General features: G+C 39.8%; 1 protein-coding gene across 4 annotated transcripts in view; it reads right to left on the reverse strand.

Moving 5' to 3' along the window:
- WARS2 (tryptophanyl tRNA synthetase 2, mitochondrial) overlaps window positions 1-26,651 on the reverse strand; it is a 102,864-nt gene that overhangs the window by 22,191 nt on the left and 54,022 nt on the right. For all 4 annotated transcript variants that reach the window (XM_005677794.3, XM_018045979.1, XM_005677791.3 and 1 more), the window contains exons 3-4: window positions 6,863-6,943; window positions 3,328-3,413 (exon numbers count right to left, since the gene is read on the reverse strand). In XM_005677794.3, coding sequence (XP_005677851.1) covers window positions 3,328-3,413; window positions 6,863-6,943 — 167 coding nt within the window. The remainder of the gene's footprint in view (window positions 1-3,327; window positions 3,414-6,862; window positions 6,944-26,651) is intronic.

Genomic DNA, 26,651 nt, shown 5'->3' on the forward strand with positions numbered 1-26,651 from the left:
CATGGCTGGCAGCAGGAGGATGTCTGGCCTGAGGCCAGACAGGACAGAGAAGGAGCACACAGTTACTAGCTCCACATCTTTGATCCGATTGTGGCATTACAGGTAGATAGTTTCTAGGCTAAGGTAGGAGACAATCATCTTGAATATAGACTATCACCTTGGATTAAAAAATAAGTTTATTTATTCATTTTAGCTACCCTGGGTCTTAGTTGTGTCACGCAAGATCTTAGATCTTCATTGTGACATGCGAGGTCTTTCAGTTGTGGCATGCAAACTCTTGGCTGCGGGATGTGGGTACCAGTTCCTTGACCAGGGATTGAACCCAGGCCCCCCTGAATGGGGAGCACAGAGTCTTAACCACTGGACCACCCCAGAAGTTCCAGTTCCTAGTTTTATGGAAAAATACTTTCATTTAACAAATTAATATAGCAGAATCCTGATAGGAATAGGCAAAAATCTGCCACTGTAATTTTCCTCTCAGAAAACAGGAAAAATGAAGGAATCTGATGGCATTCTTAGTGTATATTCTAACCATTAAATAGATCAGGAAGAGTTAAAGAAGGAATATTTATAGTGTGGGATTTTTTTTTTTTTTTGGCTACAGGGGAATAATTGAGGGTGGAAAAGAACTACTAATTCTTCAGTCTTAACCAACTGCGAGAACCTGCTGACGTTGGGCAGAGGGAGACAGACAGGAAGCTGTTGGAAAGCTCTTGGTGTTTACCTGCTACATCTGAAATAACTATTGTTTTATGTAAGAAAAGAGAACATTCTCAACCTCACACTTGGGTTGAAAGAAAGGCAGATGATATGATAAATCTGAGGATGTTAAGGAGCTACTTTTGCCAATGTCAGTCTTTTAAATTGTTGTTTGTACTCTTAAAATCTCTGTATTGAGTATATACTAGGTGCTATCAATTTACGCAGAGCTGTGTACCGTTAACCCACGTTAGAGATGAAAGAAACTGCAGGATTTTTATCATTCTGCCGACTGTATTTTTGAGTAACTGATGAAAACAAATTCATCATCACTTTGGTATAGATGATCTCATACTGCTCTGGTTATTCATGTGATGATCTTGCCTCCTAACATAACTTATGACTGGCTCCTTAAGGAGGGTGAGCACTGGCCTCAGGAGGCCATGATCACATCCCGAGCCTCCTCTGTCCATTGTCTGGCTCCACAGCTTTGGACAGATTTAGCCTGCCTGGGCCACGTTGGTAGAGCAAGGGATTTGGAGAAGAGGCCCTTTAGAGTTCCCTCCCACTCTCTGTTCCACGGTATTACAAAAAGGTCAATCGTTCTTGCTCAAGTTCGCTTTTTGTTCATAGCCCTGGGTTCAGAGGACTCTCCCACGAGAGCTCTTGAACTGGTAAAGAAATCTGCTGTGCTTCCAAATCCTGGGGCTGAAAAATCAGCCTCTGGTTCTATGTAGAAGTAGCCCTTGAAAATGGAACTAGACATAAGACTGTCACAGTCAGAGATATCACCATCAAGCATAGACAAGGGACATGTTTCATTATAATCCTTTAGGAAGGATTTGTCTCTTCTTTACAGGTAACAAAATCAAGGTTCTTTGTAGAACCTTTCTAAGTAAATATGCTACTTCAGTGGGAAACTATATTATTAGATCCTTCTTGGACTTTCATTTGCTGCTTCTGGAGAAAAATGTTCTAGATTTCCCAGGATAAGTCAAAAGTTACTTATTATAAATAATAAATGTTATCAGGGGCCCAGCATTCAAGTTCAAATAGCAAACAGACACATAATCATAATGTGAATCAAACTTAAATTTAATGAAATGAAGACAGCTTGTATGTACTAATGGACATTCCTTATATGTAAAGCTGAGCAACTATTTTTCTGGCTATGTTTCCACCATCATTGCACAAGGGCTCTGGGGTCACTTCACAAGGAACATACAGTATCATCTCCATGCTATTATCACATTTACATGCAAAGAATTCCAGTTTTCCCACAGAAGAGGCACTTTTATGGGGATCAGGGCTTTAGGGGAAAGGAGTAAAAAACACTCACCAAATTAATCTTTTTCCTCAGAAGCTTTCACTATAACAATGCTTGGCTATGAGTGCCTGCTGACTGGGAGGCTTTATCTCTAAATGGCCAAATAAGTGTCAAGGGAGGTGATATGGGGTTAGCAGGGAAGAACTAGAAGAGGAATGGGGTCAGAAGCCCTGGCCAGTCCTACAGAGAGTGCAAGGCATTGGCATCCTCTGGTTGTATAGTCTTGAGACCTGTAAGTGGCAGCAGTAGCTGATTTATAGACTGTGGGTTCAAGAAAAGTGAAGGCACCTTATAGGATGTTAAAAAACTTGCTCTCCAGTCCAATACAGTAGCCACAGGCAGCTCTTTAATCAACTAAAATTAAAGTTGAAATTCAGTTCTGTCAACATTTCAAGTATTAACAGCTACCCGTGACTGGTGGCTCTGGTCTTAGAGCAGATAGAGAGCATTTCCATGGCTGCAGCAAGTGCTATGGAATAGCATTTCTTGGGAGGCTAGATTATCTGAGAAATCAATATTTAAAACTCTTGAAGTGAAATTATTACTAGGGAACACTATATCCCATAGTGTTAAGAACACAGACTCTGTACGTAAACTTTATAGACTCAAATCCTAGGTCCAGGCCTTGCTATCACCTGACCCCAGGCAAGTTACTAACCACTCTGTGCTTTGGTTTCCATATCTGTAAAATGAGGATGCTGATAGTACAGATTCTAAAGGCTGTTGTGAGGATTAAATGGGTTAAGGTATGTAAATTACTTATGACTGTTTGCAACCCATAGTAAGTGCTATTTAAATGCTACTTCTTAAAATTATTAGTTTCACATTTAAACATACTTCTATTTGTTGTTGTTCAGTTGCTCAGTCGTCTCTGACTCTTTGTGACCTCATGGACTGCAAAACGCCAGGTTTCTCTTTCCTTCACTATTTCCCAGAATTTGCTCAAACTTATGTCCATTGAGTTGGTGAGTTGGTGATGCCAACCGACTGTCTCATCCTCTGTCATCCCCTTCTCCTCCTGCCCTCAATCTTTCCCAGCATCAGGATCTTTTCCAATGAGGTGGCCAAAGTATTGGAGTTTCAGTTTCAGCATCAGTCCTTCCAAAGACTATTCAGGGTTGATTTCATTTAGGACTGACTGGTTTGATTTAGCATTAGTACTGGGGAATAGATGCAAATGGATTAGTGTGCCTGCCCCTTGCTGTAACCATTCTTCCCCGTGAACCAAATCTTTTAGAGCCAGGTGATACTCTCTTGTCAGCGTGACTACATTTAGGGCTAGGGTGAACTCTGCTCCTTACTTGTACAGCAGAATGTCAGATGCCTGGAGCACTGGGTATGTGAGCAGCCCCATGGTTCCACTCTGCTTCTCCTTGGCAGTCTTTGTCTGTAGGGCGAAAAGAAATCTGACATGAACCTAATTATAGTGCTAAATTAAGAAATCTCAAGAGCACACCGAGAGTGATCTGAAGCCACCTGTAACAACATCCTGACTCAGTCCCTTCTAGCAAATCTGGCCGTCTTCTGGCTGGCTTGTCTCCACATTCCCGGCTTAGGCAGGAATAAGGTGAATATTCACGTCCCTACTGTCCCTTGAAGTGATCCTGCACTACCACTACTTCTTTTCCATTTTATTAAAATAAAGGTCTAAGATTTTCTAGACTCCAAATCAGATAAATTCCAGATTTCACGGGGAAGGTCGGAAAATATCATGACATTACATTAGTTAACATCAAACTGTTTGTGGAACCTTTCCAGAAGTCTCATACTGTGCTATTGACAAAACTGTAATGCCCCCTTAACATCACATGAAAATAAAACCCTGAAAATCGTGGCATTAAAGAATAATGAAACTAAGAAATTTTCATCTTACCAATTCTAATGATCTGTCATGGTTGTTAGGTGGGAAAGCAGTGAGAGTAAAGTAATTCCAATGAACAGTACAGGTTGTATAAACCAAAATATTTCCTTAACAGGGAAGCTAATGGAAACACCGGAGATGATATTAGAAATATTTAACAACTGGTGAGTCCTGGGTGCTGACTATAAACTACTGGTATGCGCACCCTGAACATCAGCCCTAGTGGTACTAACCCCCTTGCTACAGGAAATTTGGCTTTCTGGCTAGAGTGGCTTATTAGCAAGGACTATTGTGTGCAGTTCACTGGAAACTCTTCCAAGGTCTAAGTATATCATATCTGTAAACTGATAAATGGGGCTTCCCATGAGGCACAGTAGTAAAGAATCGTTGGCCAATGCAGGAGACGAGAGACATGGGTTCGATTCCTGGGTCAGGAAGATCCCCTGGAGGAGGAAATGGAAACCCACTCCAGTATTCTTGCTTGGAGAATCCCATGGACAGAGGATCCTGGTGGGCTACAGTCCATGGGGTCACAAAGAGTTGGACACAACTAAGCATGCACGTTAAACTGATATTTTGGTGTGTCAATAAGTTTTGTTATCTAATATGAATTCCTTCTCTGAAATCCAGTGATTCCTGAATGAAATGAACAACTCAGTTTATAAACTTGCATGATTCCAAGAATCAAGCTCACACATGCCCTCACAACTCCAGCTTCCTAAACCAAAGTGCAGACATACCTTGAGGCTGGATCTGAATACAACAGTTTCTCCCTTTAGTCATCTTAATGTTCCGTAATTTAGTTACAGGCTTTTCTGGTTACTTCCAGCAATTTTTGGCTTGTTTTTGTTGCTTAGCTCTAAGTCATGTCCAACTCTTCTGTGACCCTATGGACTGTAGCCAGCCAGGCTCCTTTGTCTATGGGATTTCCAAGGCAAGAATATTGGAGGGGGTTGCTATTTCCTTCTCCAGGGGACCTTCCCAACCCAGGGATCAAACCCGCGTTTCCGGCATTGGCAGGAGGATTCTTTACCACTGAACCACCAGGGAAGCTCAGTTTCTGGTTTACAGCACTACTACTGCTATAGGCCGTTCATAGGAAATTTGAAAGTTGACCATATAATTCCTTCAGTACCTCTCCTTATCATAATGTCCATGATAGAGGCCAGTTTGCACTGATTATCAGGTAATTCTAACAAAAATTTAATTTGGAAACAAACAAATGAGAAAAGAACCCAACTTTTAAAAATTGCTACTGTATTAGATTTACAGTCTTTTTATATTAGAATACTAGACCTTGAAACTACAAAGGAAGTGGGGAGATGTGGGGAGTTCTAATATTTATTGGATGCCTATTATGGGCCCCAGATGCTTCACACCTGTGTCATCTCATCAATCCTCTAAATAACCCTGACCTCAGCAGCCCTGATCCTACACATCTACCCCACTGTTTTGCCCCTCACTGCCAATCAAAACCAAGCTAGAGGTTCTTAGATCTTCCCATAGAACTGGAACCTTGTCCTCTTAAAACTTTTCATACTCTGATTTTTTGTTTAACTGTGCATGCATGCTAAGTCGCATCAGTCGTGTCCAAGTCTGTGCAACACTATGGACTGCAGCCTACCACTTCTCTCCATGGGATTCTCCAGGCAAGAAGACCAGAGTGGATCGTCATGCTCTCCTCCTGGGGATGTTCCTGACACAGGGATCGAACCCACATCTCTTAAGTCTCCTGCACTGGCAGCCAGGTTCTTTACCACTAGTGCCACCTGAGAATCTGTTCCAAAATAGACTACAAACCTCATGAAAGGCGCTGCATCCATCCATCTTGGTGACCATGATTTCCCCAGTACTTAGCGTGTTATGAGACTAGCAGAAGGCATCATCAGTATTTGTTAATGAAAGAATGACCCTTGAAGGCAGTTTCCAAGCTCCAGGATAAGACTAGCTTTGAAATTCATATTTTCCCCACAAATAAGAAATCACAGACTAGTGGAAGGCTTATTCAGAATGCATTCACTGGCAACGTGTTACCAAGAGATCCTAAGACACTATTTTAAAGTGGGAGCATTTCCCATTAAATCAGTTCTTTTAAAAGTATTTCAGTTTTAAAAGTGTTCAGTTTAGCATTACCATATTATGATAAAATGGGAAAATCTTGCCACAAGCCAACATATGATAGAGTCATTATCAATTTTGTTTCTAACTCCGGGCAGGTAATGATTCTACAGCACCACCAGTATGCCTTATTCAGGTACTGCCAGTTTAAAGCTCTGTTTCTCTCTGTGTGTGAAGCCTTCTGAACAAGCGTCTAAGGAAATCAGTGGCCCTGAAAATATGCTAGAAAGAAGCTTGATACTAAAATTAGTGTTGATGTCCTAGAGGGCTACATATCTTCAGGTGTGATCCAATTGCAAAATTCCATGGGAATACTATGAATTACCCAATTTACATTTCTCAGTTGAACTTCTTAGAAAAAGAACAGACTTAATTTTTCTGTGAGTTTGAACTGTTGCTTAGACTCAATTTGTTTAAATATGGAATAAAATATGTAGTCTCTTCTCCCCACAATGATAACCTTCAGGCCTTAACGACCAGTTAATTCTGGTGGAGGCAACCTCAGGGTCTAGTAGTCCAGAAATGGTCACTTAGAATGTGGCACATTCAAAGTCTTACCAAGTCTATCTAACGGTCACTAAGGACTGACCATGCACAGATAAAATCAAATAATGAATAAGCTGGATATTTGTAACCAGTTTTTTAGTTTGAAAGAATCTTGGAGAATCCTTCTATTTTCTGTTTCATACCCTGAGGCAATGAGGTTAAAGATACTGGTCTTGTTAGCCACTAGTGCACAGCAAGCCAGAAAACTCAGGATTCCCAGAGCATAACACAAAAATAAACAGAGAGGGGAAAAATAGCTGCAGTGGGGACTGAACTTCTTTCTGTTTATTAATCAGATCACTGGCATTTACCTTCCACTGGTGTAAATGTTGTAATCGAGGTAATCTGACCATGCAGGTAAGGATCCAACTTAACTGTGTGTGCTCAGACACCTGAAGAAATAAAACAGAACATTAACAAAGGTGGTCAATATCAATTTGCATATAAGGCAAAACGAAATGGACAATAGGTATTACCTTGACTAAAATATCTCAGATCATGTTATAAATCAAGGGAGTTAATTTATAATGCATAGAATTTTAGATGCAGAAGACATCTTAAAAACTACCCAATACCATTACTAGTCTAGTATTTCAATCTTCTTCACAACATCCCTAGACAGCAGCTGACCAGACATTGCTTTAGCATCTTCAGTGAGGGGACTTCATTATGTCCTGAACCATCTATTTCAGCACAGATGATCTAGTCAGGATTTTATAATAACTTTGTATGCGGTATAATCTATAAAAATATGGAATCACTACGCTGTATACCTGAAACTAATATAATAAGTCAATTATATGTAAAAAAAAAAAAAAGCCAAAGAGAAGACATACCCATGCACACACACAAACATGCATACACATTGGTCCAATCCTCTAAATATATGAAAGCAGCTGTACTATCTTACACGGCAAAAAATGGTACTGGACTGAAAATTAAAGATTGACTCCTTTAGACCCAGAGTAGTTTGAAATTTAGGAGTCAATTTATCATCTGAAAGTGTGCTTTTATAGTTTCTATTTTTCCCTCTTTTTTTTTTTTTAAAGAAGAGGTTTAATCAACAAGAAAATATAACCTTCTCCCAATTTGTTTCTGTTTTAACCAAATTAAATCAAGTCACCAAATCTGGCAACAATTGGGATGATTCTTGGGTCTGGGCCAGGTACTAACTGGTCACCGAGAATTTAAGGCCTATGCATCCCTTTTCAGGACCCTGGGGATTCTGAGCCCTTCATCCATTGTGGCTTTGTGTGTGTGCCCATCTGATTTCCTTAAAAAGCAGAGACTATTGCCAGCTCTGGAAAGTGGCCCCAAATGTGTTCTCTGTGGGTTTTGCAAATGGAACATAAAGGAATGAAGCTGAATCAGCCCAGGCCTATTTTACTCGCAAGGAATCGCCATCTGGCATAAGATAGTTTCTCTCTTTTTTTTCCCCCTCAAGTCATGGAGAGGGAAGAGTTGTTTTTCACATGTTTGACAAGGAATCACTTTTAAAGTTTTGCAAGTTGCTGGGCTGAATCTGTCATCTTTCTTCCAAGAGGCATTTGGGGTTCATTGAGGGCAGTGACTTTGACAGCATTGTCCATGCAAATTGCTAACTGCTGCTGTAAACAAACAGCTATCAGACAGAAACAGGAACCCTGGCTGGAAGCAAGAGGATTATAGTTGCTTCCAGTCACCAGCAAAAAACATTCCCACTTGAACTAATAAAATAAGAGCTGTTTTTTGACATGAAAAACTAGGAGAGATTTTTTTTTTCTTCTTTACTGAATTAAGAAAGGAATAAAAACACAGAAAATAACCATGTACATGTGGAAAGAGACAAGATGATCCCTTTCCTTCAACTAGGGCTCAAGAGCTCAGCTTTGGTGATATGCAAACAGCTACCGTGACGTCTCTATAAAGTCAAGTATTTTCCTTGGAGTAGCTTTATATTTGGGTATATGGAATGAGATCTATTGAATACTCTGCAGAGATTTTCCTGGTGATTCCAAATAATGTGGCATAAAATTAATTCAATTATTCTTATATAGAAATACAGTAAGACTTTTTGGTCAAAGGCAAATAATTTTCATATTTTATCATTAATAAGTACATCAGAAGGGTACTATACTTTAGGATTTGGCTCTCTTCATTTATTCATATTCATGGCTACTGCTTGGAAGTGATCAGATTTCTATCTGGAGAAAGTGAAAATGGTATTAAATATAGTACATTCTGACTTATGTTGTGAAATCACAAACAAAATAAAAATATAACCTGTTTCAGCCACAGAAAAACAAAAACACGGAACAATAAAGTGGTCTGCTGACGATCCACAAACAAGTCAGCAGTGATTTAAGATTTCTGACCTCTTAATCATAACAAGTAAAGACATGTATTCTGCAGTTACACTCATTTTGCCTACCCTGTCCACTGCTCTAAAACAAGAATCTGGTACACTATCAGTTCAGTTCAGTCGCTCAGTCGTGTCTGACTCTTTGTGACCCCATGAATAGCAGCACGCCAGGCCTCCCTGTCCATCACCAACTCCCGGAGTTCACTCAGACTCACGTCCATCGAGTCAATGATGCCATCCAGCCATCTCATCCTCGGTCATCCCCTTCTCCTGCCCCTGATCCCTCCCAGCATCAGAGTCTTTTCCAATGAGTCAACTCTTCGCATGAGGTGGCCAAAGTACTGGAGTTTCAGCTTTAGCATCGTTCCTTTCAAAGAAATCCCAGGGCTGATCTTCAGAATGGACTGGTTGGATCTCCTTGCTGTCCAAGGGACTCTCAAGGGTCTTCTCCAGCATCACAGTTCAAAAGCATCATTCTTCGGCGCTCAGCCTTCTTCACAGTCCAACTCTCACATGCATACATGACCACAGGAAAAACCAGAGCCTTGACTAGATGGACCTTAGTTGGCAAAGTAATGTCTCTGCTTTTGAATATACTATCTAGGTTGCTCATAACTTTTCTTCCAAGGAGTAAGCGTCTTTTAATTTCATGGCTGCAGTCACCATGTGCAGTGATTTTGGAGCCCCCAAAAATAAAGTCTGTCACTGTTTCCACTGTTTCCCCATCTATTTCCCATGAAGTGATGGGACCGGATGCCATGATCTTTGTTTTCTGAATGTTGAGCTTTAAGCCAACTTTTTCACTCTCCACTTTCACTTTCATCAAGAGGCTTTTTAGTTCCTCTTCACTTTCTGCCATAAGGGTGGTGTCATCTGCATATCTGAGGTGAACTATAGGTGCTCAATAAATATCTGTTGAATGTATGAAAGCAACAAAGGCTGCAGAAAGAATGGTTAGGACCAAAAAGAATCCCTTGGTAATCCGGCCAAAAGCAGTTTCAGGGGAGGGACTGGGATGAATGCTGAAATATAAAGCGGTGGTTGGAATGTGACTAGGAGGCAGCATGTAAAGACAGATGGACAAGTAAAGCATTAAGTAGAGCTCCTTGTGCTACGCAGTATGTCATCATTTGTTACTCATTTTGCATATAGTATCAATAGTGCATATGTAAAGCAACTATATGCCAGTAAAAATTAATTTAAAAAAGAGTAACTAAACAAAATGTATGGCAAACACCTGTGAAAATATGAAATGTCAAAGTAGTATCCATTAAGCATGGAACAAGAAAAAAAAGGGTAATAGAGCAGAGCTCATAAGAGTTCTCTCTCTGAGGTTAGGCCATGGTTTCTGAATGCTAATTCTGCCACTCATGAGCTGGGTAACCCTGTATAAATGACTTAACCTCTCTGTGCCTCAGTTTTATCATGTATAAAATGAGATTAACAACAGTATTCACCTGACAGTGCTTGGTAGAGTACCTAGCATACAGTAAGCACTCAGTAAATGATTGCTTTTCTTGTTCAGTCACTAAGTGGTCTCTGACTCTTTGTGACCCCATGGACTGCAGCATGGCGGGCTTTCCTGTTGTTTACCATCTCCAGAAGTTTGCTCAAATTCATGTCCATTGGTTCAGTGATGCTATCTAACCGTCTCATCTTCTGCTGCCCTCTTCTCCTTCTGCTTTCAGTCTTTCCTGGCATCAGGGTCTTTTCCAATGAGTCAGCTTTTTGCATCAGGTGGCCAAAGTATTAGAGCTTCAGTTTCAGCATCAGTCCTTCCAATGAATATTCAGAGTTGAATTCCTTCAGGATTGACTGGTTTGATCTCTTTGCTATCCAAGTGACTCTCAAGAGTCTTCTCTAGCACCACAATTCTAAAGCATCAGTTCTTTGGCGCTCAGCCTTCTTTATGGTCCAACTCTCACGTCCTTACATGACTACTGGAAAAACCACAGCTTTGACTATACAGACCTTTGTTGGCCAAGTGATGTCTGCTTTTTAATACACTGTCTAGGTTTGTCATAGCTTTTCTTTCAAGAAGCAAGCATCTTTTAATTTAATGGCTGCAGTCACCATCTGCAGTGATTTTGGAGCCCAAGAAAATAAAATCTGTTACTGCTTTTACTTTTTCTCCTTCCATTTGCCATGAAATGATGGCACCATATGCCTTGATCTTAGTTTTTTGAACGTTGAGTTTCAAACCAGTTGTTTTTTTAGTCTCCTCTTTCACCTCATCAAGAGGCTCTTTAGTTCCTCTTCATTTTCTGTCATTAGGGTGGTGTTATCTGCATATCTGAGGTTGTTATTTCTCCCAGCAATCTTGATTCCAGCTTGCGATTCAGTCATTATTATTATAAATTTCAGAAAGAATCTTTTAACTTTTTAAGCTGAGATAATTATAGATTTACTTCTAGTTGTAAGAAATTATACTACTGAGAGATCCAGTATACGCTTCACTCAGTTTCCCCCAAAGGCAACACCTTGCATAAATACAGTACAACCTCACAACCAGGAAACAGAATTTGATACAATCCATCCAGCCTATTGAGATTTCACCAGTATTACATGCGCTCATTGTGTGGCTGTATTTAATTCAATGTAATTTAATCACATGTGTAAGACATTTCTTTTTCAAGGAGGATAGAAACAAAGGTAAGTGGTAGGGATTGAGAACAAAAATTGTGTTTGTTTTTTTAAGGTGGGATAAACCTACATCTTCCACTGAAACATGAGGAAGAGAAATAAATACAGATGAGGGTCTATCTTGTGGGATAACAGTGGAGAGCAGAAAGTGAGAGAACTTCAACTCTAATGGGCCCCTTTATCTCTGAAAACAGCAGATGGGGATTACAAACAAATGGTCTAAGAAATGTACTCAGTGGAACTGCTGGGCTTGATAGGAAGGAAAAAAACTATTCTGGAATACAGCTGTATAAGACTTGATTCTTTGCTGGTGCTTTTGTGAATGAAAGAGGACAAGCATCTTTAAAATATGCTCATGAGGAAACACTGGTATTCTTCAGGGTTGGCTAAAATTTTTTGCCTAAATATTTTTAAAAATTTGTAGAAAAAATAAACCAGCTGATTGCATCTTTAATTTCCTTCGGTCAGTATGAATTTTTAATAGGATCTGAAAAGCACTAAACAGAGAGCAAAAATCTTCATAATTGAAACTACATTAAAATTAATAACATATTTTTATCAAACACCACTATTAAAAGGGGCGTCCCTGGTGGCTCAGATAGTAAAGAATCTGCCTGCAACGCAGGAGACCCAGGTTCGATCACTGGGTTAGGAAGATCTCCTGGAGAAGAAAATGGCAACCCACTCCAGTATTCTTGCCTGGAGAATTCCATGGACAGAGGAGCATGGCTGGCTACAGTCCATGGGGTTGCAAAGAATCAGACACAGCTGAGCAACTAACACTTTCACACTGGGTGCTTTGCTTGGGAATTCTTTCCAGGCAGTAAATTGGAGCTATTGTCTCCCATCTCTCAGGGATCACTCCCTGTCCTTCTTCACTTGATGCCAAAGTCTCCTGAACCATTAAAGAGGGAAAAAGGGACTTCCCTGGTGGTTCAGTGGTTGGGAATCAACCTGTCAATGCAGGGGGCATGCAACAAGAGAAGCCACTGCAGTGAGAAGCCAGCACACTGCAATGAAGAATAGTCCCTACTCGCTGCAACCAGAGAAAGCCCACAGGCAGCAATGAAGACCCAGCACAGCCAAAAATAAAATACATAAATAAAAATTATTTTTTAAAAAGAGGAAAAAAAGGCACGTCACAGAGTGAGAAGAGATGTTTGCAAACAGAATACATTGGTATACAGAATATGTACAGAACACTTACAAATTGATAAGAAGAAAGCAGTATCACCTTATGAAAACCGACCAAATGTTCTAAGTGCAAATTAGTGATACCACTACACACTCACCAGAATGATTAAGCTGAAAAACCCAAAATACTATCAAGTATGGTCAGGATATTGAGTAAACAACACTTATACTATGCTGAAGTGAAGCGAAAGTTGCTCAGTTGTGTCCGATTCTTTGCAACCCCATGGACTGTAGGCTGCCAGGCTCCTCGGTCCATGGGATTCTTCAGGCAGAACACTGGAGTGGGTTGCCATTCCCTTCTCCAAGGAATCTTTCTGACCCAGGGATTGAAGCCTGGTCTCCTGCATTGTAGGCAGATGCTTTACCTTCTGAGTCACCAAGGAAGCCCTTTAAACCGTGCTGTGGGAATGTAAACACTGTTCCACCGCCTTTGAATGCTGACTGTATCCATTAATACTCAGCATTCATATAACATATGACCCAGGTATTCCATTTCTATGTATATACCTTAACAGAAATGTTTACATATGTTCACAAAAATATACGTGCAAGAATGTACTGTAATAGCCCTATATTGTAAGTGATCCAAATGTCCACCTACATAGAATGCACATATCGTGGTATACTCACTCAAGGGAATACTACAGCAATGGGGAAGACTAAATTACGCTTAAGAACATGAATGAATCTCATAAACATAATGTTGAATGAAAGAAGCCAGACGTAAAAGAGTATGTACTAAATTATATTGAATTTAAAAACAGGTTATCTTGGGAAAGGGATGGTTAAGTAAATGGAAAGGGGAATAAAGATCAACACAAATTAACCATGTAACCTGTACATGGGTGTGTTCAGCTTGTGAAAATAGACAAAAGGCTTGCAAATCTAACTACACTTGGTCTTGAACAAAATAAAATGAAAACTTTTCTGGTGCTTAGAAAAGGTGGAAAGTGAATGTGAAAGTGAAGTCGCTCAGTCGTGTCCGACTCTTTGCTACCCCATGGACTGTAGCCTATCAGGCTCCTCTGTCCATGGGATTTTCCAGGCAAGAGTGCTGGAGTAGATTGCCATTTCCTTCAAGGACTGCTAAAACAGCAGAGTAACAACCTCTGAAAATCTGCTCCTCCATAAAAACAATGAGACACAAGCAAAAACAGTCAAAGTCAACTTTTATAAAACTCTTGAAAATTAACCAAAGGCTTGTAATCATCTGAAGAATAATTAAGAAAAAAATCACAGTCTCAGTAAGAACAGAGAGCCTGGTGGCATTTTAATTTGCCTGATCCCCATCAGTCTCTCCCCATGTCTGCATGGTCATGAAAACAGCAGCCTAGCAGCCAATGGTAGGGAAAGTTGAGGTGTGGAGCTCCTCATATAGACCCAACCCCAGAGAACTGTCACTATTCAGCCAGACAGCTGCCCATTTGGAAAATGGAGAAAAGCCCCTCATTTGCAGGACTGGTGATTATTTGACCTGATTTAGAGTTCACTCAGTTGGAAAAGTCCTCTCTTTGGGACATGTTTCAGAAATAATCACCAGCAATGACTTAATATTACTGCTGCCTGAGAGGCTGATACCAGAAGGAGAAAAACAAGATGCTGGCTAAAAAATCTTATGGAGAAAAACTGGGAAATGATTTGCTTATGGAGGGCTTTGAAAAGATCTGACATGCTCCTGGGCCTCTGGCAAGGCTGTGCACATGAGAATCAAAGCATTTAGACATTTCTGCTCAATCATCGGTGGGCTCAGTGACCCACTCCATCCTGGGAAGTCCCATGGACAGAGGAACCTGGCAGGCTACAGTCCATGGGGTCACAATGAGTTGGACATGACTAAACAATAACGACAACAAGCTCAATCTTTACCTGAACACTAAGCTAACCCAGCAGAGACTGTAGTGACCACACAGGACTGTGAAGATGGAGTTTACAGATTTGCTGCAGAAAAGTCAATGAGCAGACACAGCAACAATAACAAAATGAACCCTCAGTGGTGGGTAGAGAGCAGATTTCACTAGTGAATTCCTATAAACATTTAAAAAATTAATATAAATTCTTCACAATCTCTTCCAAAAAAATAAGAGAAGAGGGCACACTTCCTCATTCTAGGAGACCTGTATTACATTGAAACCAAAACCAGGCAAAGGTATCATAACAAAATAAACTATAGACCAATGACATGAATACAGATGCAAAAGCCCTCAACAAACCACTAGCAAATTAAATCCAGCAACATACATGAAGCATTACACAACATAATCAAGTGGGATTTATCCTAGAAATGCAAGCTTGCTTTAACACCCCAAAATCAATCAATGTAGTACTATACTAATTTAGAAAATGTAGTACTAGTATAAACATAGAACATCACTGTGGACGGTGACTGCAGCCATGAAATTAAAATTTGCTTGCTCCTTGGAGGAAAAACATGACCAACCTAGACAGCATATTGAACAGCAGAGACATTACTTTGCCAACAAAGGTCCATCTAGTCAAAGCTATGGTTTTTCCAGTAGTCATGTATGGATGTGAGCTGGACTATAAAGAAAGCTAAGCGCTGAAGAACTGATGCTTTTGAACTATGGTATTGGAGAAGACTCGAGAGTCCCTTGGACTGCAAGGAGATCCAACCAGTCCATCCTAAAGGAAATCAGTCCTGAGCATTCATTGGAAGGACTGATGCTGAAGCTGAAACTCCAATAATTCAGCCACCTGATGAGAAGAACTGATTCCATGGAAAAGACCCTGATGCTGGGAAAGATTGAGGGCAGGAGGAGAAGGGGACGACAGAGGATGAGATGGTTGGATGGCATCACTGACTTGATGGATGTGAGTTAGAGTGGACTCCGGGAGTTGGCGATGGACAGGGAGACCTGGCATGCTGCAGTCCATGAAGTTGCAAAGAGTCAGACATGACTGAGCGACTGAACTGAACTGAACTGACAGATCAGTGGAAAAGAAGTGAGAGTTCGGAAAGAATAGTCTCTTCAACAAATAATGCTAGGACAACTGAATATCCACAGACACTTATCTATACGCAAAAGAACGATGCTGGGCCCCTACTTCTCACCATACATAAAAATTAACTCAAGATGGATCAGGGACCTCAGTGTAACAGCCAAAAGTATAAATTGCTTGGAAAAAAAAATAGGACTAAGTTTTCCTATTTCACCTTGTCTTAGTCAGTGATTTGCTAGTCCATGACTCCAATGGCACAAATAACAAAAGAAAAAAAAATAGATAAACTGGTTTTCATCAACATTTTAAAACGTTGTATTTCAAAGGAACCATCAAGAAAGTAAAAGACAATTTACAAAACAGGAGAAGTTGCCTGCAAATCATGTCTGATAAGAAAGTTGTATCCAGACAATGTAAAAAACTCATCCTTCAACAATGAAAAGACAGATAATCCAATTTAAAATGGGCAAAGGATTTGAAAACATACTTCTTCAAAGAAGATACATAAATGACTAATAGGCACATGAAAAACTGCTCAACATCATTAGTCTATTAGGAAAATGCAAATCAAAACCACACTGAGAAAAAAACAACACATTGAGCTATCACTTTACAGTCATTAGAATAGTTTAAAAAAAAAAAAAAAAAGAAGAAGAATTTGGACTCCTTTACAGATCTTCTTCAACTTACAGTGGGGTTGCTTCCTGATAAATCCATCGAGTTGAAAATATCCTAAGTTGAAAATGCATTTAATACAGCTAACATACAGAACATCATAGCTTAGTCTAGCCTACCTTAAACATACTCAGAACATTTACATTAGCTACATTTGGGCAAAATTATCTAAGACAAAATCTATTTTATAATACAATGTTGAATGTTTCAAGTAATTTATTGAATACTGTACTGAAAGTGAAAGACAGAATGGTTGCATAGGTACAGAATTGTAAGTGTGTCAGTTGTTTACCCCCATGATGATGGGGCTGCCTGGAAGCTGTAGCTTGCTGCTGACGCCCAACATCATGAGAGTTGCTAGTCCAGGGAAAAAAAAAAAAATCAAAACTCAAAATTCAAAGTACCATTTCTGCTACAATATTTATTGCTTTTGTACCATTGTAAAGTTGAAAAACTGTAAGTTGAACAATCCTAAGTCAGGGACACTTTGTACATTGGTGGTAGAACTCTCCTACCAAGTAGTGTTCAGATCAGTTCAGTCGCTCAGTCATGTCCGACTCTTTGTGACTCCATGAATCGCAGCACGCCAGGCCTCCCTGTCCATCACCAACTCCTGGAGTTCACCCAAATTCACGTCCATCGAGTCAGTGATGCCATCCAGCCATCTCATCCTCGGTCGTCCCCTTCTCCTCCTGCCCCCAATCCCTCCCAGCATCACAGTCTTTTCCAATGAGTCAACTCATCGCATGAGGTGGCCAAAGTACTGGAGTTTCAGCTTTAGCATCATTACTTCCAAAGAAATCCCAGGGCTGATCTCCTTCAGAATGGACTGGTTGGATCTCCTTGCAGTCCAAGGGACTCTCAAGGGTCTTCTCCCACACCATAGTTCAAAAGCATCAATTCTTTGGCGCACAGCCTTCTTCACAGTCCAACTCTCACATCCATACATGACCACAGGGAAAACCAGAGCCTTGACTAGACGGACTTTAGTTGGCAAAGTAATGTCTCTGCTTTTGAATATGCTATCTAGGTTGCTCATAACTTTTCTTCCAAGGAGTAAGAAAAGAATGGCTGCAGTCACCAACTGCAGAGATTTTGGAGCCCCAAAAAATAAAGTCTGACACTGTTTCCACTGTTTCCCCATCTATTTCCCATGAAGTGATGGGACCGGATGCCATGATCTTTGTTTTCTGAATGTTGAGCTTTAAGCCAACTTTTTCACTCTCCTCTTTCACTTTCATCAAGAGGCTTTTGAGTTCCTCTTCACTTTCTGCCATAAGGGTGGTGTCATCTGCATATCTGAGGTTATTGATATTTCTCCCGGCAATCTTGATTCCAGCTTGTGTTTCTTCCAGTCCAGCGTTTCTCATGGTATACTCTGCATAGAAGTTAAATGAGCAGGGTGACAATATACAGCCTTGATGTATTCCTTTTCCTATTTGGAATCAGTCTGTTGTTCCATGTCCTGCTCTAACTGTTGCTTCCTGACCTGCATACAGATTTCTGAAGAGGCAGGTCAGGTGGTCTGGTATTCCCATCTCTCTCAGAATTTTCCACAGTTTATTGTGATCCACACAGTCAAAGGCTTTGGCATAGTCAATAAAGCAGAAATAGATGTTTTTCTGGAACTCTCTTGCCTTTTCCATGATCCAGCAGATGTTGGCAATTTGATCTCTGGTTCCTCTGCCTTTTCTAAAACCAGCTTGAACATCTGGAAGTTCACGGTTCACGTATTGCTGAAGTCTGGCTTGGAGAATTTTGAGCATGACTTTACTAGCGTATGAGATGAGTGCAATTGTGTGGTAGTTTGAGCATTCTTTGGCATTGCCTTTCTTTGGGATTGGAATGAAAACGGACCTTTTCCAGTCCTGTGGCCATTGCTGAGTTTTCCAAATTTGCTGGTATACTGAGTGCAGCACTTTCACAGCATCATCTTTCAGGATTTGAAATAGCTCAACTGGAATTCCATCACCTTCACTAGCTTTGTTCGTAGTGATGCTTCATAAGGCCCACTTGACTTCACATTCCAGGATGTCTGGCTCTAGATGAGTGATCACACCATTGTGATTATCTGGGTCGTGAAGATCTTTTTTGTACAGTTTTTCTGTGTATTCTTGCCACCTCTTCTTAATATCTTCTGCTTCTGTTAGGTCCTCACCATTTGTGTCCTTTATTGAGCCCATCTTTGCATGAAATGTTCCCTTGGTATCTCTAATTTTCTTGAAGAGATCTCTAGTCTTTCCTATTCTGTTCTTTTCCTCTATTTCTTTGCATTGATCACTGCAAACACTTTTAACAGTTCCCCAAAATGTTAAATATAGAGTTACCGTATCACCCATCAATCTCATTCCTAGATCTATACCAAGATAATTAAAACATACAACTATAAAAAAAACTTTACAGAAATTTTCTGAGTAGCATTTTTTATGTGGAAAATATCTGAAAAAGCGCTGCTAAGTCATGTCCTACTCTTTTGCGACCCCAAGACTGTAGCCTCCTAGGCTCCTCTGTCAATGGATTTTCCAGGCAGGAATACTGGCCTGCCATTTCCTTCTCCAGGGGATCTTCCCAACCCAGGGATTTAACCCACATCTCCTGCATTGGCAGGTGGATTCTTTACCTCTGAGCCACCAGAGAAGCACCCTGGAAAAGTGGAAGCAACCTAAATACTAAGTAATGAATTCACTGATCAATGAATGAATGAACAAAATATTGTTCATTGTATACAATGGAATATTACTTAACAATAAAAACAATGAAGTACTGATCAGTTCATTTCAGTTGTTCGGTCGTGTCCAACTCTTTGCAACCCCATGAATCGCAGCATGCCAGGACTCCCTGTCCATCACTATCTCCCAGAGCTCACTCAAACCCACATCCATTGAGTAGGTGATGCCATCCAGCCATCTCATCCTCTGTCATCCCCTTTTCCTCCTGCCCCCAATCCCTCCCAGCATCAGAGTCTTTTCCAGTGAGTCAACTCTTTGCATGAGGAGGCCAAAGTACTGGAGTTATATTACCAAAAGATGCTAGACGAATGGATAAGAAAGCTGTGGTACATATACACAATGGAGTATTACTCAGCCATTAAAAAGAATACATTTGAGTCAGTTCTAATGAGGTGGCTGAAACTGGAGCCTATTATACTAAGTGAAGTAAGCCAGAAAGAAAAACATTAATACAGTATACTAAAGCATATATATGGAACTTAGAAAGATGGTAACGATAACCCTCTATGCGAGATAGCAAAAGAGACACAGATGTATAGAACAGTCTTTTGGACTTTGTGGGAGAGGGCGAGGGTGGGATGATTTGGGAGAATGGCATTGAAACATGTATATTATCATATGTGAAATGAATCGCCAGTCCAGGTTCGATACATGATACAGGATGCTCAGGGCTGGTGCACTGGGATGACCCAGAGGGATGGGGAACACATGTACACCCGTGGCGGATTCATGTCAATGTATGGCAAAACCAATACAATATTGTAAAGTAATTAGCCTCCAATTAAAATAAATAAATTTATATACATATATATATATAAAGAAAACACAATGCTAAGTGAAAGAAGCCAATCACAAAATGGACTTGTATGAAATGTTCACAACAGGCAAACTCATAGAAAACAAAGTGAATTAGAGATTGCCATGGAGAGGGAAGAGAAGCAAAGCAAGTGACTGCCCATGGGTACTGGGTTTCATCATGGAGTGATGAAAATGTTCTAAATTTGACTGTGGTGATGGATGCACAACTCTGTGAACAGTAAAAGTCATTTCATTGTACACTTTAAATGAGTGAATTGTATGGTCCTTACCATGGTCTGTCATGATCATCTCTTCCTACTTAACCCTATAATGTCTGGATTCCAACCCTCCTTCTTACCCTTTTTGCTCCCCCTTCTCCAGCCTTGCTGACCTCCTTGTGTTTCCTGAATATACCAGACACACTCCCTGCTTAGGGACTTTGCACTGACTCTTCTCTGATAGCAATTCTCTTTCCCCACATACTCACCTCACTAACTCCCTCACATTAAGTCTTTGCTGTAATAGTATCTTATCAAGGGAACTTACCCAGCCATGCTGTCTAAAATAACAACTTGTGTTTCCCTCAACACCACTCCCAATTCCCCTTAGCCTCTTTCTATATAACCTATCACCTTCTAATATACTTTGTTTGGTTTATTTATTATAGTCATCATTTATGTTGTGTCACCCCAATACAAGTACCATGGTGGCAAAGGTTTTTGTCTCTTTTCTTCATTGATATGAGTATCTGACACAGGATCTGGACACTGTAAGTATTCAATAAATATTTGTTAAATGAATGCATGAAATGAAAACATTAAAGGTTTATCAACAGGGTGATATCTAGATAAAAGGTGGCATATTTGTATAATGGCACTCTAGTCAAATATAAAAAATTAACATGTGATCACAAGAACATACTGCTATGTGGGAAAGGAAAATTGTAAAAAATTCTACAATACAGCACGACTTGTATCATTTTTTTAAAACCACACAATTAAAACTATTGTATATTGCTCATGGGATTGCACATGAAAACAGGTGTGGCAAATTGGCTAGACTGATAAAGGACAAGTCCAAGATTTCGTTGCCTGGGGATAGAGAAAAGGGATGCAGGGAGGAGGGGTGAAAGGAGTGAGCAAGGAAAGAATGAAAGGGTCCTTCAACTTTAATACAGGAGATTTAATACAGGAGATCAAGCAAATATGACAAAATGTCAACAACATTCATCCTTGGTGTTGGGAACATAAATGTCTGTTGTACTATTTCCTGTGTTTTGCTGAATTTAAATTTTTTCAAAAACATTTAATTAACAAGTACAGCACAGCATGATACAAAAAAAAATACAGTTGTTAGGTATTAATCAAATCCATTCAAGCAATTAGCTAATTCAATGAATCTTAGATCAAATGTCTAAGTGTCCCTTGGGATTTTACTATTTCCCATATAAATGTTATCTTCCCAGGAATCAAGTACTTTTAAGTTTTGGATTGGGCACTTGTAAGACTGTTCAGACACAAATTCCCATTTATCATTTTCTCTCAAAAACTAGCAATTTCATGCTGAGTTATCTTTATTAGATTCTTATCATCCCCATCGCAAATCCCCTTAAGAGGGGCCTTGTTTGGGGATCTGATTTTAATTAAAATAACTCTGATTTTAATTAAAAGAAAGTTTATCAATAAACTTTCATTCACTCTCTTCAACTGGTCTGCCTCCTGTTGGTACTTATGTTTGCTAATGAATATCTATCTGTACACATTTGGATTTTTCTATACTTTTTTCTTAGTCCAATACTTCCAAAGCTAAATAAGTAGTTATTTAAGTCTGCTCCAGACTGAAAAGTTACCTCCCTCAAAGTTTTATCGCCTAATTTATACACGTGTATGTGTAAACATATGAATTTTTTAAAATCTATAGCAGTGTATTAGTCTGCTTTTTCTAGCTTATGCTGGGTAACAATCCTAAATAAGTGGCTCATAGCAATGGTTTCTTTTTCATTCACATCACCTATTAGTAGCTGTAGGGTGGCGTGTGTGTGTGTGTGTGTGTGTGTGTGCGCGCGCGCGCGCGTGTGTGCGCTCAGTCATGTCTGACTCTTTGTGACCCTATGGACTGTAGCCCACCAGACTCCGCCTATACGCTTTTCCAGAAAAGAATACTGGAGTGGGTTGCCACTTTCTCCTTTAAGGGATCTTCCCAACCCAGGGAACAAACTCGCATCTCTTGTTGTCTCCAGCTTTAGCAGGCGGATTCTTCACCACTGGTGCCACCTGGGAAGCTGCCTGGGAAGTTTACTCTGCTTTATTTACCTTCTCATTCCAGGACCTAAACTGAGTTAGGAGGAAGGAAAAAGAGCAAGAGAGTTAGAACAAACGTGGAATGGCTTGTAAAGATTCTGCTTGGGCATGGCATGTACCATGCTTACTCACTTTCCATTGGCTAAAACAAGTCATGCGGACAAGCCCAGCATCAGTGGAGTATGACCAGATGTCTCTCCTATCTGATGCACTGCCTGCTGCTCACATGGCAGTGAATGAGGACATATAATCCTCATACAGTAGGGGTTAGCAAACTGCTGCTCACAGGCCAAATCTGTGGTTTTAGATATGTTCACATTGAGATTTTCTGAAAGATCTCATAGAGAGATGTCTAGAAGATAGCTGCTGCTGCTATGTCACGTCAGTCATGTCTGACTCTGTGTGACCCCATAGACGGCAGACCACCAGGCTCCTGTCCCTGGGACTCTCCAGGCAAGAACACTGGAGTGGGTTGCCATTTCCTTCTCCAGTGCATGAAAGTGAAAAGTGAAAGTGAAGTCACTCAGTCGTGTCTGACTCTTCGCAACCCCTGTAGCGTACCAGGCTATTCCGTCCATGGGATTTCCCAGGCAAGAGTAGTGGAGGGGGTTGCCATTGCCTTCTCCCCTAGAGGACAGCTAGAAACACACACAAAAGATGCCTGAATTTAGGAAGAAAGGTCAAGGATAGAAACAAAATTTGAGAGAAGATAGCTGAAAGTTATAGAAGCAGATGAAACTTCACAAGGGCAGAATATATATAATAGATCTACCTACCTACCTACCTACCTACCTACTTCAGGACAGAATTCTGGAGATTAAAGATGAATCAGTAAAGGAAATAAATGAACTATTAGAGTAGAAGAAAATGAAGTTACTGCCTTAACATTGGGATCAAGAGAAAACCATAAAAGAAATGAGGGAATCAGTACATCAATTAATCAGAGCAATAAAGAAGTATAAGAAGAAAAGACGAAAGACAGGTAAATTAGAGGTCACATTGTGCTTCATTAAAATCCAGCAAACAAACATTGAGATGTGTTCTTTATTTTGTAATATATAACAAGCAAGTACAAAATATGTTCGTAAAAGATATCTCTCCCTACATATATTTGTTGCTGTTTTGATTGGGATAAATAATATTTAAACAAGGAAAAACATGAATTAAAAATAATTTAAAAACAAACGAAAATGATGGAAGTCTTAAATCATAAGATGATTTTCATATGCTTATTTTAAACTCTTTTATCTCTTGACTGAAATTCCCTAAAATTCTTGGCAGAAAAGATCTTGTCAGTCTAATTCAAAGCACTATCTCAGGCAAAGCTTCTTTAATACTTTCCTTGGAGTGGGGTCAACAGTTGCAACACTTAGTTTCACAGTGCTTCTTGCTGGTTTTACAAGAAGTTTAGGGAGCATGTTACATCAATATATCAAATTATTAGTTTACCGGCTACATTTGTGAGCAGGTTGTTTTTTGGTTACATTGTGATTGGGTGACTCAGAAGCTCACATGACATATTCATGCCATATTTACTTTGCCTTTATCATTTTAAATGTCTGAAAGACAACTACGTTGAACTATCTATAATGTTCTCACACAGTTCCATGGGTTTTTCTCTTTTTTTTCTTTTGACTTATACAACATTCTAAGTGCCTACTGATTATAACAAAAACTTAATATTAAATAAACTTTGAAGTGAAGTGAAGTTGCTCAGTTGTGTCCGACTCTTTGCGACCCCGTGGACTGTAGCCTACCCGGCTCCTCCGTCCATGGGATTCTCCAGGCAAGAATACTGGAGTGGGTTGCCATTTCCTTCTCCAGGGGATCTTCCCGACCCAGGGATCAAACCCAGGTCTCCCGCATTGCAGGCAGACGCTTTAACCTCTGAGCCACCAGGGAGGCATAATGTACAAACAGTAAGACGGACCCATTTTAGCTGCTCAGTCTTAGGAACTTTAATAAATCCACACCAATCAAGATACAGAGCAACTCAATGCCACCAGAAAGGCTCTTCATACTACTTTGCAGTTAATTCTTCATCCCTTCCTCACCCTTGCTCCTGGAAACCACTGATCTACTTTTTGTTATTATGGATTAGTCTTGTCTGTTCTAGAATATCAAATAAATGTTACTATGTAATATGAATTATTCTCTCGTAGTCTTCGCTCGGCATAACGTTTCTGCTATTCCTTCATATTGTTACATACTCCTTTTCACTTTGAATAGCAGTCCATTGACTGAATGTTCTACAAATCATTTATTTGTTGGTGGACATTTGTACTGTTTTTAGTTTGGGACTACTGCGAGCAAAACCATTATGAACATTTATGTGGTGGTTTAGTCACTAAGTCATGTCCGGCTCTTGTGACCTCACGGACTGTAGCCTGCCAGGCTCCTCTGTCCATGGGATTCTCTAGGCAAGAACACTGGATGGAGTTGCCATTCCCTTCTCCAGGGCATCTTTCCAACCCAGGAACTGAACCTGGGTCTTCTGTATTGCAGGCAGATGCTTTACCAACTGAGCTGCAAAGGAAGCGCAAGCCATTTTGCAGACAATGTTTTCATTTCTCTTGGATAAATGCCTAGGAATTGCTTGGTCTCACGATAAGTATATGTTTAATTTCATAAGAAACTGACTTTTTATACTCTTAATAGCAATGTATCAGCTCACATTGCTCTACATCCTTACCAAAACTTAGCCATATCAGTATTTTTTAAGTTTAGTAATTCAAATGGGTAAAATGGTTTTTAAAAGAGAGTCATGTATTTGGAAATTAAAACACCTATTTCTAAATAAATTGCCGATCAAATAAGAAATAACAAACTAGAAATCACTTACAAATGAGTTATGGTGAAAACACTACATATCACAACTTTGCAGATGCTGATAAAGCAGTACTTACAAGGAAACGAATATTTACATTTATATTAGAAAATAAGAATGGCTAAAATTAATGAGGTCCACTTAATAAAAATAACAACAAAGTAATATCAAAGAAAACGGAAGCAAGAGAGGAAACAACAAAACTAAGGAAACAGAAAAGAAAGATACAACAGCGCGTGCATGCATGCTAAGTTGCTTCAGTCATGTCTGACTTTTTGCGACCCTATAGATGGTAGCCCTCCAGACTCCTTTGTCTGTGGGATTCTCCAGACAAGAATACTGGAGTGGACTGCCATGCCCTCCTCCTGGGGATCTTCCTGACCCAGGGATCAAACCCATGTCTCTTATATCTCCTGCAATGGGAGGTGGGTTCTGTACCATTAGTCCACCTGGAAAGCCCAAGATATGTTAAGAGTCTCATAAAACCAAATCTGTGCTCCAGAAAGGTTAACAGAGTAGCCTCTAGCAAAGGTCAAGAGAAAAAAGGGAAGATGGGAATTCCAAGGAAAACAATTCACAAAAAGTGTTGCTAATGATAAAATGTCAGATTTCAAGCAAAAGTTAGAATTTTGAAAATATGCATCCATCACATGTGCTAGACATCGTCCCAATACTTAAAGACACTCCTGATATGATCTGTGCTGATAATTTCAAATGTGGTTTTTTAAAAATAATGCAAATAAAAATCTGCCAAAATGTGTACAATCTAAAGATGGTAAGATTTATTTGTAGATAATCCTTAAATGGGAAAAGCAAAACTTTAAAATATTTAGAAAATAATCATAAAGAATAGCTTTATGACATTAGGCCAGAGAACAATTACTTCAAAAGACAAACAGAAGCATAAAACCATATAGGCAAAGGCTGAATTGACTGCATTAGAATGAACACTTCCATATAATAAAAGACACCATTTACAAATTTAAAAAGACAAGCCATAGACTGAAAAAAGGCAATGTAAAACAGACAAAGGATTAATATTCAGGATATGTAAAGAAATAACTTCTACAAACAATAAAAAAATACAATTTTTTTAAGTGGGAAAGAGGGGTGAAGAAATAATTCACAGAAGAAAACAAAAGGTTTTAAACATGAAAAAATGCTTAACCTTACCAATAGTCAGGGAAATACAAATTAAAACAATGAGATAAGATATTCCATCTTTTATAATGGCAAAAATAATGTCTAATTATACCAAATATTGCCATAGAAAGAAAGAAAGTGAAGTTGCTCAGTCGTGTCCAACTCTTTGCGACCCCATGGACTGTAGCCTACCAGGTTTCTCCTTCCATGGGATTTTCCAGGCAAGAATACTGGAGTGGGTAGCTATTTCCTTTTCCAGATCTTCCCAACCCAGGGATCGAACCTGGGTCTTCCACATTGTAGGCAGACGCTTTACCATCTGAGCCATCAGGGAAGTCCAAATATTGCCATAGACCAAAGGAAACTCTTCTTTTCGTGGAACGTAAGTTGGAATGCCAGTTTGGAGAGCAATCTGGCAATATTCCTTGGAATATTTTTTCCAGTAGTCACGTATGGATGTGAGAGTTGGGCAACAAAGAAAGCTGAGCGCTG

The sequence above is a fragment of the Capra hircus genome, chromosome 3 (assembly GCF_001704415.2).
Source record: "Capra hircus breed San Clemente chromosome 3, ASM170441v1, whole genome shotgun sequence".
Taxonomy (NCBI): domain Eukaryota; kingdom Metazoa; phylum Chordata; class Mammalia; order Artiodactyla; family Bovidae; genus Capra; species Capra hircus.